The 14522-nt window shown below is 41.1% G+C and overlaps 1 protein-coding gene across 2 annotated transcripts in view; it reads right to left on the bottom strand.

Moving 5' to 3' along the window:
- Nucleotides 1-5513, bottom strand: part of LOC311046221 (solute carrier organic anion transporter family member 5A1-like) — a 49145-nt gene extending 43632 nt beyond the window's left edge. For both annotated transcript variants that reach the window (XM_084058418.1, XM_084058417.1), the window contains exons 1-2: nucleotides 5384-5513; nucleotides 1694-2785 (exon numbers count right to left, since the gene is read on the bottom strand). In XM_084058418.1, coding sequence (XP_083914544.1) covers nucleotides 1694-2251 — 558 coding nt within the window. In that variant the 5' untranslated portion in view covers nucleotides 2252-2785; nucleotides 5384-5513. The remainder of the gene's footprint in view (nucleotides 1-1693; nucleotides 2786-5383) is intronic.
- Nucleotides 5514-14522: the final 9009 nt, after the last annotated feature.

Raw genomic sequence — 14522 nt, 5'->3', positions numbered from 1 at the left:
ACGGTTTACATGGACGCTAAATAAAAGTAATCCTCATTTACATGCCTTTTTAAGCATTTCATCGGAACATGACTTTTGACATGCACTAAAGTGGTTACCAACCAACCAGGGAGAAACGATTGCAATAAGTGTTTACACGAGGAAGTTTTATTCTGATTGAGCCGTCATTCTATAGAAGTGGAATATCAGAGTTAATGTGATCCGGCTAATATTCTGATCCAATAGATTATTACGATGCGGGATGGTCTGAGCGGAAGGCATTTTCATCCTGGTTGAGAGGGGTGGCATAAACCTTATTTTATAACGTTCTTGTTTAAAATATCCACAGCAGAGGGCACAAATTTATTTGATTCACAATGCAACCAGTTGCAGCGGTCTGAATTGACTGGTTGCAGATCCTTGTTGTGGACTGGGCTTAAAGGGATAGTTCACCCCAAAAAAGTACTTTTCTTCTATCGATCAGTCACCCCATGGAGACTTGAATTCATGGATATTATTTAGTTTTTGTCACATTCCTAGGCCAATAATTTGATGACCAGCGGAACGGTAGGCAGCGGTTCCGGTAGGAGATACAAAAAAGGAACCGCTGCTGGTCATCAAATTATTGGCTCAGGAATGCGACAAAAACGAAACAAAAAAATATCCATGAATTCAAGTCTCCATGGGGTGACTAATCGAGAGAAAAAAAGTCATTTTGGGGGTGAACTATCCCTTTAAGCCTCCTGATGGTAGCAGCTCGAATGAGGAGTGAGGGGGGTGGTTAGGGTCGATTTACAATATACAATTTAAGGCATTTAGCCGACATTCTTATCCAGAGCGACTTACAAGTGTTTATTGAACTCTAGTCAATAGACAAGGTAAATGATCACATGAATAGAGTGCAGAGAGAACATTCTGCACATACTTGAATACCAGGTGAACAATGAACATAGCAGCTTCTGTCTAACCTAAATGCATCTAAATCAGTGGTTCTCAAATGTTCTCATGCCAAGGACCCCCAAAATGAATGTGAATTTGGCCGCGGACCACCATCAGAGATTTTTTGAAAATAGTCGATCGGCTATATATTTTCAAATAGCCAATGTATTCAAGTGGTTAAACTGATTGCGGTGCTACATTAACTAATTTAGCAGGGGACCCCCTGGAACCCCATCAAGGATCAAGGACCCCTGGTGTTCCCCGGACAGTACTGTTCTAAATCATTGGTTCTCAAAGTGGGGTCTGGGGACCCCCAGGGGTCCTTGAGGGAGTTCCAGGGGGTCCCCAGCTAAATGACAGATAGTTAGGAACCAAATTGACCCTTATGGGTCTGTAACTCTGAGAGTGTACAAATGGAACCAAATGGACCCGTTAGGGTCCATTTGGTTCCATTTGTACACTCTCAGAGTTAAATTAACATTGATTTTACTATATAAATTGGGGTCCCAGAGATAGAAACGCCATTAAAATGGGGGTCCGTAATCTAATGCATGTCAAACTGAGGGTCCTTGAAATTAAAATGGTTCAAAATCACTGCTAGAGCCGTAAAAAGACTTCTCTTATGGGGGTCCCTGGCATATCTTTTCAAATGGGGGTCCGCCGTGGGCAAAATAAAGTGTCAATTTGGGGGTCCTTGACAAGAAAAGGTTTGAGAACCGCTGTTCTATATCACATTCTTAAGACTGTGCGGGTGGAGAAAAAAACAAGGACCTACCTGGATGAAGGTCAGGTAGCACATGCAGAACAGGAAGCAGCGCGAGTCCTGCAGGAAGACGGCCAGATACTTCCTGCTGGGCAGGCGGAGCTGCGCCAAGCGGGCGGCGAAGAACCCCACGGTGGCCGATTTCCGCCGCACCACGCTCTTCCCCCCGTGAGTCTCCGAGCCGCCGTCGGCGGCGGCGGCGGCCGCTGCGTACCCCGCGGAGCTCGGCCTGTTCAGCGCCGACTTGCCCGACTTCGGCGCAAAGTTCGTTCGGGCGGGCGCCGACGCCGCCGACAACGACAACAACGACGCGGGCGCCTCCAGCGACTCCGTCCGGCTCGGCGGCTGCTGCCGGATGAACTCGGCGCTCTCCTCCTCCTCGGCGGTGACGGACACGCGCACCGAGCCGGCCTTCAGCGGCGTCTCCTCCTGACGGGGCGCCTCGGTCAGCACGGGCAGGCTCTTGGATTTGTAGTTGTTGTTGGGGCCCGGCGGCTCCTCGAACTCGCCGGAGCAGTCGTCCTCCTTCCGCAGGGACTCCGACAGTTCCGTGTCCTCGTGGTCTGCCATTTTTCTTTTCTCGGTTCGGTTTTCGCTTTAGGGGTAGAATCGAAACCCTGGCACGCTTTCGTGCTCGTGAAAATAAAACAAGTCAACCTCTCAAGCCAAGAGTTCAGAGGCTCTTATCCCAATTAATTTATTATTGATAGACACATTTACTCCTCACACGTTGTCCTTGATGCCAAAAAGAGTCCCCCCTCCAAAGGAAGGAACAACACGGCCTTCGCGGAGTCGACTTATCTGCAGTAAGCTTGCGTTCTTTTTGCTTTGTTTTTTATCTTCTCCTCAACACTCACGTTCTTGTCACCATCTGATCCGAGGGACCCCAGAGGACTCGACGCCTCCACAGCTGGGTCACAACAACATCTCTCTCTCTCTCTCTCTCTCTCTCTCTCTCTCTTCTTCACAACAGGATCTGGAGCAGAATCCACAGCGTTTGCTCCTCCGTGCGACCGCTGTCGTCATTTCCTCCTATAGGACATTGCGAGCCTCTCTTCGGGGGGAACAGGGTGAAGGTGCGAAGCCGGTGCATGGCTGACATACCTGTCAATGAAGCCAACACAAACACAATCAAAACACAGGTCTTCCGTCCGCATGCTGTCACAGTTAGGGCAGAAACCTCGTATGAATGCCCTAACTTTGTCATACTACAGTCTGACACAAAAGTAGCAAAGAATTGCAGATCTGCAAGCTCACTATGCGCCACGTTGCGAGCTTGTAGATCTGCAATTTTAGCTTTCTGCAAGGCTTTCTGCATGTTTTAAAAATATGGAACCAATTAAAAGTATGAATAAGAGCTTGTGACTAAGTAATAACTGCAATGGAACCATTTCGAAAATGTATATTTTAAAATATCTTTAATATATATTTTTGAATTTCCATTTCTGCTAAGGAGCAAGCTAGATAATTATGCTTAGACTAATAGGCTCTATGCACAGCAGCCATATCACTTCCTTCACAGGTGTTACCAATGATACTAATGAAGGCTCTGTTCTGTCTAGCACAGCGGTTTCCACGACCCCCATAACTCTGAGAGTGTACAAATGGAACCAAATGGACCCTTACGGGTCCATTTGGTTCCATTTGTACACTCTCAGAGTTACACACCTGTAAGGGGCCATTTGGAAGAGGGTGTAACAGAGTGTTTCCAGTGAGCCAACATGCACAATATCAGCACCCTGACTCTGTTTGACCAGAATGGAACAGAGCCTTCATTAGTATCATTGGTAACACCTGTGAATGTCTTCATAATATGGCTGCTGTGAATAGAGCCTATTTGATTGAAAAAGATGAAACATGAGTGGGATGGGAGTCGGACGTCCGCTGTAGTTCCTTTGCATTTTCAACACTTCCGTTGCACTGTGTGGCGGAAGAATTGTGTGAACAACCAGTCATATCGGCCATTATTTTACTTTTTTTATGATATATCGGTATCGACAGTTGTGTAGCTGACGTGTTCCGATGTTTTATTAAGTATAATTCAATAAATTACAAAATGTAATTAAATAAAGTATAATAATAATACAACGGTAAGTGATCATTTAGGTTAAAACAAAGTTTTTGGTAAAAGAAAAACTAAAAAAAGCTTATATTGAATATATATCAAGCTGAATATTCTGATAGTAATCATGTCTCTAGAGTGTTTGTTCGGTAACAGGGGTCTCCTTGTCTCTCCAGCTTGAAATGGATAATAAATGTTCAGGTGGGACACCAATTTCATCCAATCAGGATGAAATTGTGCTGATATAGATTCTCTATCCCGATCTGAAATGTTATTTTTATTTTTTAACTAAAGACCCCTGTTACTGAACACACAATGTATAGCAGCAATGGTTCTCAAAGTGGACCCTTGAGGGAGGTCCATAACAAAGAGTGTAAGAATGGAACCAAATGGTACATTTGGTTCCATTCTTACACTCTACATTTGGTTCCATTCTTACACTCTTTGTTATGGGGGGAGTCTTTGAAATTAAAACGCTTGAGAATCACTGCTCTACAGCATTGTTACTGTGGGAATATTGAGCTATTACTCATTTTAACACAAATCACCTACCCAACGAGCCTTGAGCTCTATTCAAAAAACACTCTTTTTGAAGGTTTTTTTAAATGACACGATGCCCCCCCCCCCCCCACATCCATCACCCCCTCCAAGTCAAGGGCAACCCTCAAAAGTCATGACATCACCAGTCCACCACACCACCAACCCAGCTGTCCGTCTCACCGACAGACAAGCATTGAAAACCTTAATTCAAGTAAAAAATGTGACCCCGTATTTACAAATTAAAAAAGAACAGATGAAAAAGCAACAATTAAGCTATTAAAAAACAGCTGGCAGTTTAAATTGGCGACTCGGGGAATAAAAAAAGAAAGAAGGCGATGACATGCCATGACGCGGCGGAGAGCACTGCAGTGGTCCCCCCGTGTTGACGAGTCTGAAGCTAGCCGCTGTTACGCTCAAAGCGGTGACCTGTATAATTCTGCGAATAGAGGTCGCTGTACCGTTAGCTGAGGGCTGTTTATGTGGAGTTTTTTTTTCTTATCCTTTGTTTAATTCTAGGAGGAATATACATATTCTAATGGAGAAAGCAGCGTCGTTGTTTCGTTTTTTTACATCCCGCCGAGGCGAAGTTATTATTTTAGGTAAACTAGCAGAGTTGTTGTTTTTACTGTCAGTGTATTTGATAGAAATACACAGAAACACATCTACATAACAAGTCATTACAAGTCATTTTCAGTCATAAAAAAAGTCCCTTAAGTACCGTGCAAAATTGGTAATTAGTGATCAATAGTAGGGTTACAATAAACCTCAAAACGTCAATAGCAATATAGCATCCATCTATTCAACTGAAAGTATGTACATTAAAATGCGCTTTGTATTAAACTTAAGTGAAATTATGAAAAATAAGAAACAATAAAAACAAAAACAATAACAACAACAAAATAACTCAATCTTTTTTCTTTCTTTTTTTACTGTTGGGTCACCGTGTTGGGGTAGGTCACACATGTCGGTGTAACGGCAGCAGCAGCACCGCGGCTGCCTGCTGGCCCCGTTGAATGGGGCTGCTTTAATAGAAAACAAGAAATTAAATAAAAAATAATAAGGACAAATCAACAAAGATAATATATTTTTTCAAAGCTCACCTTGCATTTTAGAGCGACGACACAATGTGCCCCCGGCCGTCATGTCACCAGGGTCATTGAAATGAATTCATTTATTTAAAAAATTAAAACAATTTCTAACAGCGGTCGTGTCCTCTTCCTCCGCACCGACACACTCTCATCTGAACAGTTGTTGTTTACCAGCGCCAGCCGGTGCTTCCTCGAGCCGCCTTCTGATTGGTCCGATTTTTACTGGGGCGGAAGTCGTCGTCCGGCAGCTGAGAGAATAGCTGATCTTCAAGTTCACGTAGATCTGCGACGGGACGCGCCGTGAGCTTGTAGATCGGCTGTTCAGTTTTTTCCCCCGGCACTCGACACAGTCATACGACAGCGTGATACACCCAAGCCCCCCCAGAACAGCGGTAGAACATTGAAGCTGCCGTTGCCTGGTGGTGAAATCTGATATTGCAACACTTCTACATCACTTCTGCATTTGAAACGCTACTGCGCATGCTTCCATCGTCCAAAATGCTAGTGCGCAGGCTCCATTAGCCCCAATATTGGAGCCAATCCAGGAATTAGAGGTACTTCTGGGTGCTTTGCGCTGGTGAGCAACTTTAATTGAAATGAATAGGTGGGGGCGGGGCAGTCCACCCTCTTGATATTATAACTCTATGTGATAAACCTTTAACAAACCAAGCTAACGTGTCAAGATGTTTGACGTTGGATGATAATAGATTATAAAATAAAACAAAATAATATCATATCATATCATATCATATCATATCATACGTTTGGAATACTGGCCACTCTATCAAAATTGATCTTAAAGATGTTTTTTTATTATTATTATTATTATTATTATTATTATTATTATTATTATTATATAATTATTATATTTTTTTAGCAATGATAATTCCATGACATTTATTTAAAATCTCACTGGTAAATTTCATACACACATTTATTTTTATTTTTTATAAACAAACGTTTATACATTCCTTGTATTTTAATCATTTATAATCTTTCTTATTGTTTAAATAGTGGGAAATGTCATAACTGAGTTACATATTGCATAAAAACATTTCATGTTAAATACGCATTCGTAATTAAATTGGCTAGTTGATTTAGCCGTGGAGCGTGGGTAGAAGACAGATGCACCATCAGAGTGTTTTAATGCCAAGTCATGACTATTTATTCAGACAGCCTCACCCAGGGCCAGACACTATCCATCACGTTCCGCTTGACTCATGTGCATTTCCCTGCTATTTCCCCCAAAATGCAAATACATGTTCAGAAATGTCCCCCCCAAGAAATGTGAAAAATAGCAGCTTGTGTCGTGAGCTTGTAGATCTGCTATTTTAACTACATTTGAAATAGGGCACTTGTGGTTAATTTATAATGCACTGCAGTGTTTCCCCTATGCATTTAAGCTATGGTGCGCCACCACTGCTTACATTTGAGCACCACAGAAACACTGTAATTACATACATGAGCCTACTAGATAAAACTAAAAGTACAATATTTGTCTTTGAAATGTAGTGGAGTGAAAGTCAGAGGATTCCAAAATGACAAACACTCAAGTAAAGTAGGTCACACTCAACAAATGTGCTTAAGACTTGTACGGTAGCCACCTCAAGTAAATGTGGCCTAATTCATTACTGTCCACTCTGCTCTTACATTATGTAAAGATGGACACTGCTAGTGTCCCATTTGTCTTTAATTGGTTGGAACATTTTCACCAAAAATAAACTGTGAGCATTTGGGCAATTAAATGGTACTCTTGGCTAACTACTCCCTCTGCTGTTCTGCAGCACACATTACTGCCTACAAATGCAAACTAGTAGTAACTACTCCAGTAGCCTCGGAATCCCAGCCTTTTTACTACTCCAGTGGTTCTCAAAGTGGAGTCCAGGGACCCCCATGGGGCTTTGAGGGGGTTCCAAATGGGTCCTTTCAGCTCTGTAACTCTAGGAGTGTACAAATGTAAGCATATGGACCCACATGCTTACATTTGTACACTCTCAGAGTTATGGGAGTCCTTAAAAAAAAGAAAGAAAAAATAAGTGGCCTCTGAACCACTTCATCTATGCATGTCTTAAGGTCACATGTGATATATAAAGGGTACATGTATATAATGAATGTCCACAAAACTTTCTAAACTGAAATGGTATAAATCACATTTCTGGAGTAGGCTAACACTTAAAGCTGTATTATGTAACTTTTATTTAGTGAATAAAATGTACATTTTGTCCATTCTGTATGGTAGAGCAGCAAACTCCTGTAAACTCTCCTTTTTATCAAAACCTTTTGAAAAGATTGTGTCCACTCAATTGCTTCATTTTATGAAATTTAACAGCATCTTCGAGGCGTTTCAGTCTGATTTCCATGCATTCCATGGCACAGAGACAGCTCTTTTAAAGGTTACAAATGATTTATTGCTTGCTGCGGACACCGGCAACTGTTCAATTTGAATCCTCTTTGATCTCAGCTCCGCTTTCGACACAGTTGACCATTCCATTTGAATTCATCGCCTGGAAACATGCATTGGCATTGAGGGAGCAGCCTTGAACTGGTTCCGTTCCTATTTAACGGATAGAACCTTTTCAGTGGTGATCAGGGAAGCCTCTTCCTCTCCAGTCCCCCTCACCTGTGGTGTACCACAGGGATCTATACTCGGTCCCCTCCTGTTTTCTATTTATGCTCCCCCTGGCAATATAATTCGCAACCATAACATAGTCTCACTGTTACGCAGAAGACAAGCAACTATATATCCCACTACAACCCGGTGTTAAGGGAAATCAGTCTTTTATCATGTCTCTCCGATATGAAGTGCTGGATGTAAAATCATTTCCTGCAACTAAACGAGGCAAAATCGGAAATGATGATTTTGGTCCCCTAAATTCTACATAGTCATTTGCCTCAGAGCTTGGTAGCCTATCCCCCAACGTGAAGGAGGTGGCCCCTAACCTGGGTGTGCTCTTCGATTCTGGCCTCTCTTTTATTCCCCAAGTAACTGAAACCATTGGGTTTCAGCCTTAGGCCTGAGCTCTGCTAGCTTAAATTGGTTTATGTCGTGTCGTATCTTTCAGACAGGGATCAAATCACAGACTTTCAAGGCCATCTCTCAAAGGCTCTGCCTATGACCTGCGGTGTCCCGCAAGGGAGTGTTTTGGGCCCCCTGTTGTTTTCATAAACGACCTCCAAGCTGCCTGTACTGTTAATTTGTTCTTGTACGCGGATGATTCAGCCATCCTGGCCTCAGATGAGGATGTAGAAAAGTTGAATGGCACCCTTGTCAAGGAATTCAGTAGTATTAAGACCTGGCTTTCAGACAATAAATTATCCCTTCATATGGCCAAAACTGAATATATTTTATTTGGTTCTCACCCCAGGTTGCACAAACTGGCCTCACCCAGTATCACTCTTGGGGGCCAGTCCTTTCCGGCTAAACCCTCGGTCAGCTACCTTGGTTGTCTGCTTGATCGCAGCCTGGGTGGTGAAAACATGGCTCTTAAGACCATTAGTAAGATAAATGGTAGAACCAAATTCTTAGCCAGGAAAGCTCAGTTTCTGGACTCTGCCAGTCTTCGCTTATTAGCAAACTCACTGGTTTTATGTTGTTTCGACTATGCCATTGGCTCATGGTACGGTGGCCTAACCAAAGCCCTAAAAGAGAAGTTGCGGGTTTCTCAAAATAGGTTGGTCAGGCTTGTCTTGGGGCTGTCTGCAAGGGACCATGTTGGTAAACATAATTTCCAGCAGTTGGGCTGGCTCCCTCTGGCAGCCAGGTCAGTTCAACTACAGCTGAACCTGGTGCATAACATCTACATAAACAGCGCCCCTGTGTACCTATGTAATCTTTTTCAGAAGCGTAGCGAAGCCCATTCCCACCTAACCAGAGCCAGCATAGCAGACCTGACCATGCCCAAGTTCACCACTGAAATGGGAAAACGCTCATTTAGATTTGGAGGAGCAGTTAACTGGAACTCGCTACCCCTGACCATAAAGAGCACCAGCAGCCATCTCCTTTTAAGACAAGGGTCAAAGCATGGCTATTAGAAAACGTTGCCGAATAGTAGGGTCACTTATGTTAGCAATGTGATTATATGTATTTATGCTGTAGGTAGTGTAGCAATTGATTGTTTTATTTATTATTGTATTGTTTACCTGTATGTATTTTGTTGCAGTGTTGTTTGTCTCAGACCAAGGACCACAATGAAAATAAGTCGCAAGACTTTTCTGTGTCTGTATCCTTGACGTTTCTATGATGAACATGATGTAACATGTGTTTTTCTCCTGTATAACGTCTAATAAAATCAAATCAAATCTAACACGAGTTGTTCGCTACTATGCTACTTCCAGCTAAGGAATATAGCTGGAGTTAAAAGGTTCCTGTCAACTGCAGATCTAGAAAAGGTAATTCACGCTTTTATTTCTTCTCGTTTAGATTATTGTAATTTATTCCCGCCTCTACAAAAAAGCGATATCCCGTCTCCAATTAGTACAGAACTCAGCTGCCAGACTGCTAACCAACTCTAAGAAACGTGACCATATCACCCCCATCTTAGCTGCTCTTCACTGGTTACCCGTTAGTTTCAGAATTGATTTTAAGATTTTACTCATGACTTTCAAAGCTGTGAATGGACAGTGTTATAACATGCTGGAACCTTACAAGCCTGTGCGCAGCCTCAGATCCTCAGACAAGGCCTTCCTGGAGACACCCACACCCAAGCTCATCACAAAGGGTGGCCGGGCTTTTGCAGTCCGGGCCCCTATAGTGCGTGCCAACGACTCGTCTACTGTGGCATAGTAGCTGCAGACATACTTGAGGGGTGCAATGTTAAGTCAACCTGTTTTATACCCCTCAAAGATGTCCGCCGCTACCAAATGACACTTGTTGACGCCCCCTTCAGGATTTTTCTGGAAATATACTATATAAATAAATGTATTATCATTATCATTATGTTAATACAATATAACTTGTACAATTGGGGTGGTTGTGTTTGGTCTCCCTGCTCTTCTATTGAGACATGTACAGTAGATCCTGTGTCTGGTTTGACACGACCTTTGCCACAATCCTGTTTATGGTTCGGAACAAATTCTGTCTTCTTGTGCAAGAGACCGGGGTTCAAATCTGAGGTAGAACAGGAAAGTTAGTAGTGCAGTGTTAAGCCGTGACAGGAGATACATTTTAAAGTCACTTTCCTCAATTACACTAGGCTACTTCCTGGCTCTCTTGGGACCATTGCATAAAAATGTCATGTTAAATGAATCAACGTTGCTTCAGTTGTTGACTGTTGTAATAGCTCCTACTCCAATGTGTACAATGTGGTTTTTATCAGATAAAAATTGGTCAATAATCATCCCAATATGGATGCATGGACATTGGACAGGCATTCATTCATTTAATATGCATATAATTCAACAGTGCTCGACAGTCAAGGCTTGGAAGCTTATTTTATAAATTAACAATAAATAAGCAGTTGTATTGCCAAATGGCAACACGCCACAAGAAACCAAATCATAAAATACAGGGGGTGGAAAGTAATTAAGTATGTTTACTCAAGTACTGGACTTAAGTACAATTTTGAGGTACTTTTTCTTTATTTACATGTTTTGATACTTATACTTACTCCAGTAACAGCTCAGAGGCTAACGTTGTATACTTTTACTCCACTGCAATTTTTTTGCCAGCTTTAGCTACTGTATACTTTCAGATTTAGATTGTTAATACAAAACATATATTAACCACTTGAGCCCTATTTCTATATTTTGCTGTTCAATAATCTACGAGCTCGCGACACGTCAAATCGTAATGCATTATAAGCTTGTAGATCAGCTATTTTTGAAAACATTTGAAAACATTTGAGGACTTCTACTTTGGTACAATAAGTATACTGTATATTTATATCCAAGTCATATCTCGCTCCTCCTGCACAATTTTGTTGATTATTGCTACTTTTAATTATGTAAAAAAAAAAAAGAAGATCAGAGTACTTCTTCCACCACTGATTAAATAAAAAGGCACAGGACAACTACAGTCAATAAAAATAATTTATTTACAATGGCATGAGTCATAAATTAGTAATAAGCGTTGGCAAGGAAAAGCGACATTAGAGTCAGAGACATTTTGCATAAGTTGTGAATGTTTTGAACGTTTTTGCATAATACAATGCCCCCCCCACACACACACACACACACACACACCCTGGACGCACTGGGTATCACCCCTGGTGAAACCTCTGTCAAATATTAGCGTTGCTGTCGGGTAGAAACCATCTCCACAGTTTTACTCTCTATGTTTGTTTTTCGCAAAGTAATGCCCTCCTTCCTCGTACAACAGTGTTACACAAAAGTAGCAATAATAGCCGATCTACAAGCTCACAACACTACTCATGGGGATGCGTCGTGAACTTGTAAATCGACTATTTTTGAAAGATTATTTAAAGTGAAAGTGGTTTTATGAATATTTAACCAATGGATGTATTAACAAGAGCTTGTGACTAAATAATAACTACATTGGATCCATTGGAACACAGCTTATCTTTTCTATTTTCCTGAAAAGTAACGGCTGTGGACATAAAGTACAGGGATTCCACCCGACAGCGTCAATACGAACACATACAAATAAATACCTCTCGAACCGCGGACACTGAGCCGTTTCTCCCGCTCAAACAACACTTTGCCTCTGATTTAAACATATTGCTGTGGCTTACCATTGTACTGATTTACAAACACCTGCTTTTGAGGACAACATCAAACAAAATAGTGTACAAATTATAATACAACCCACTGGTCACAAACAAAGTGATGGGTGACACTCGCTCACCATGGCCTATACTGTAGGGGTCTTCAACGTTTTTTCAGGCCAAGGGCCCCCTAGTTGAGAGAGAGATGAAGCAGGGACCCCCTCTGTACTGTATAAAATTGTGTTTCAGGTTTTTTTGTTTACTTGGTCCGCTCTTTTTTCCCTCTACACCTGCACCTCTTTGCAAAAAAAATAGCCGATCTACAAGTTGTGAGCTTGTAGATCTGCTATTTTTTGGCCAAAGTTCTCCTCAGAAAAGGGATGCTAAGGTTCAAGTGGTTAATGCAAAAAAAAAAAAACACACCAAGATTTGGCGCCCCCCACCCGTTGTAACTCTGAGGACCCCCTAGGCGTCCCGGACCCCCTGTTGAAGACCCCTAGCCTGCTGTAGTTCCAGTTGGTCACACTGCATTAGTACTCGGGAAAAGTACTTTACGCACAGTTAAACCAAGTAAGAAATTAAAAAATCCCCCAAATCTCATGTCCTTCAAACAGTACAGCACCAACTATACTGTACAAATTATTTGTACTTACATTGTATTGTCGTAACATTGTATAGTACTGTTAAGTACATTATTTATTAACAAAGTCTCCATGAAGTACTCAAACTGTGTACTCATTCTTGTATACATGGTACCACAGTGGAATAAAGCCATTATAAAATCAACTGCCATCAAATAATGAATGGGCTCTTAAGATGAACTAAAAAGCCTAATCGGACCAATATATTTCAGACTAATATATACATAAAATACAACTGTAAACTTCACAGTAATAAACCACTCGCACACACACACAAACATATCTAAGGCATTATGCTAGGTCTTCAGCATCTTAAGGTACCTGTGTACACAATCTATAAGTTAAGAAATAAAATCAATATTTATATATTATATATTTAAATGCCAGTTAAAATCAGAGAGGAAATTATGCACTGTTTTTTTTTTTAAAGAAATGTTAAAATATTTTTGAATGACTTTACAGTACATAAAAGGCTTTGATTGCCCTGACCCTTGCCGAAAGGCTGTTTAAACATTCAGAAGCAGTTCCATGGCTTACATTTTGTTATAGTAAAGGTTTTGTCATGACATCTTTGGATTTTAAGTAGTTCACATCCAGTGGGAGAAAGCTATAACTGCCCTCAAAAGTGTCTCAAAAGGCTAAAACTGTAGCTCGACCTGAGAGATCGTTAGGAGAACTGTTAAAGAAATAAAAAAGGTTACGTGTCATTAAAAGAAAACAAGATCCGACATCATTAAAACTTTCTGGGAAATGATCGTCACAGAACTGGCATTATTGAGCTACTTTTTTGTTGACTCCATTTCAATCAATTGTATTTCTTTGAAGTCAAAGTTTGACATTTTCACATTCTTCTTCAAATATATGACAAACAAAAAGCGTATTCATATTTCTGTGCCTCCAGACCAGCAGAGGGGGCCATGAAACATTGACACTGCACCAGGCGTTGTAAGCAGCGCCACGTTATGAACACACACAACATTCCATCTCATCGCAAACTCCAACATCAGTTTTTTCACCAGTCCACTGGAATACTTCACCCAAAGAATTACTTATTTTCTATCAATTACTAACCACATGAAGAATGTATTTATTTAAATTGCATTTTAAAAAAATGGTTGCATTCCTGAGCCAATAATACAATAATTAATTGGAGTTAGACTAATTATAGTTAATAGGAGATCAATCTTAATAAGAGCAATACTAAATGTAAAACATTCTCTTCTTCTCTGGATCATCAGTAGGCTCAATCAGTGATTACACTGTGAGAGTTGTTTTAGACTAGAGTCTATTTTATTATTGTATATAGTTTTGCATTGTTCGTCTACTACAGCACAGTCAGCAAATATTGAATAAATGGCTGAGGCTGACAAAAACAAAACAAAAAATGGGTGAAGTATTTTCCTCAAGCCCAATTTATACTTACTTGTACGACGGTGCCGTGCGTTGAAAATCGCAGATATACAAGCTCACAAGGCAGCGTGGACGTATAGCTTGTGTATGTGTGACAGGGACTTGGAAAATTGGGAATTGGCAGTGGTGTAAAGTAACAAGTACATTTACTCAAGTACAGTACTTAAGTACAATTTTGAGGTACTTTTACTTAACTGGAGTATTTCCAATTGTCAGTACTTTTACTTCTACTCCACTACATCATAGAGGCAAATATTGTGCTTTTACTCCACTACAATAATTTGAAAACTTTAGTTACTAGTTACTATGTAAAACACACATTAACCAGTTCAGACCTATAATACTTTGGCTATTTGAAAATAGCCGATCTACAAGCTCACAACGCGTCGCAATGGGACGCGTTGTGAGCTTGTAGATCGGCTATTTTCAAAGGATTTC

This window comes from Gymnoscopelus microlampas (assembly GCF_963454915.1).
Source record: "Gymnoscopelus microlampas genome assembly, chromosome: 5".
In the NCBI taxonomy this organism is placed as follows: domain Eukaryota; kingdom Metazoa; phylum Chordata; class Actinopteri; order Myctophiformes; family Myctophidae; genus Gymnoscopelus; species Gymnoscopelus microlampas.
This window is presented reverse-complemented; position numbering and strand designations above follow the sequence as displayed.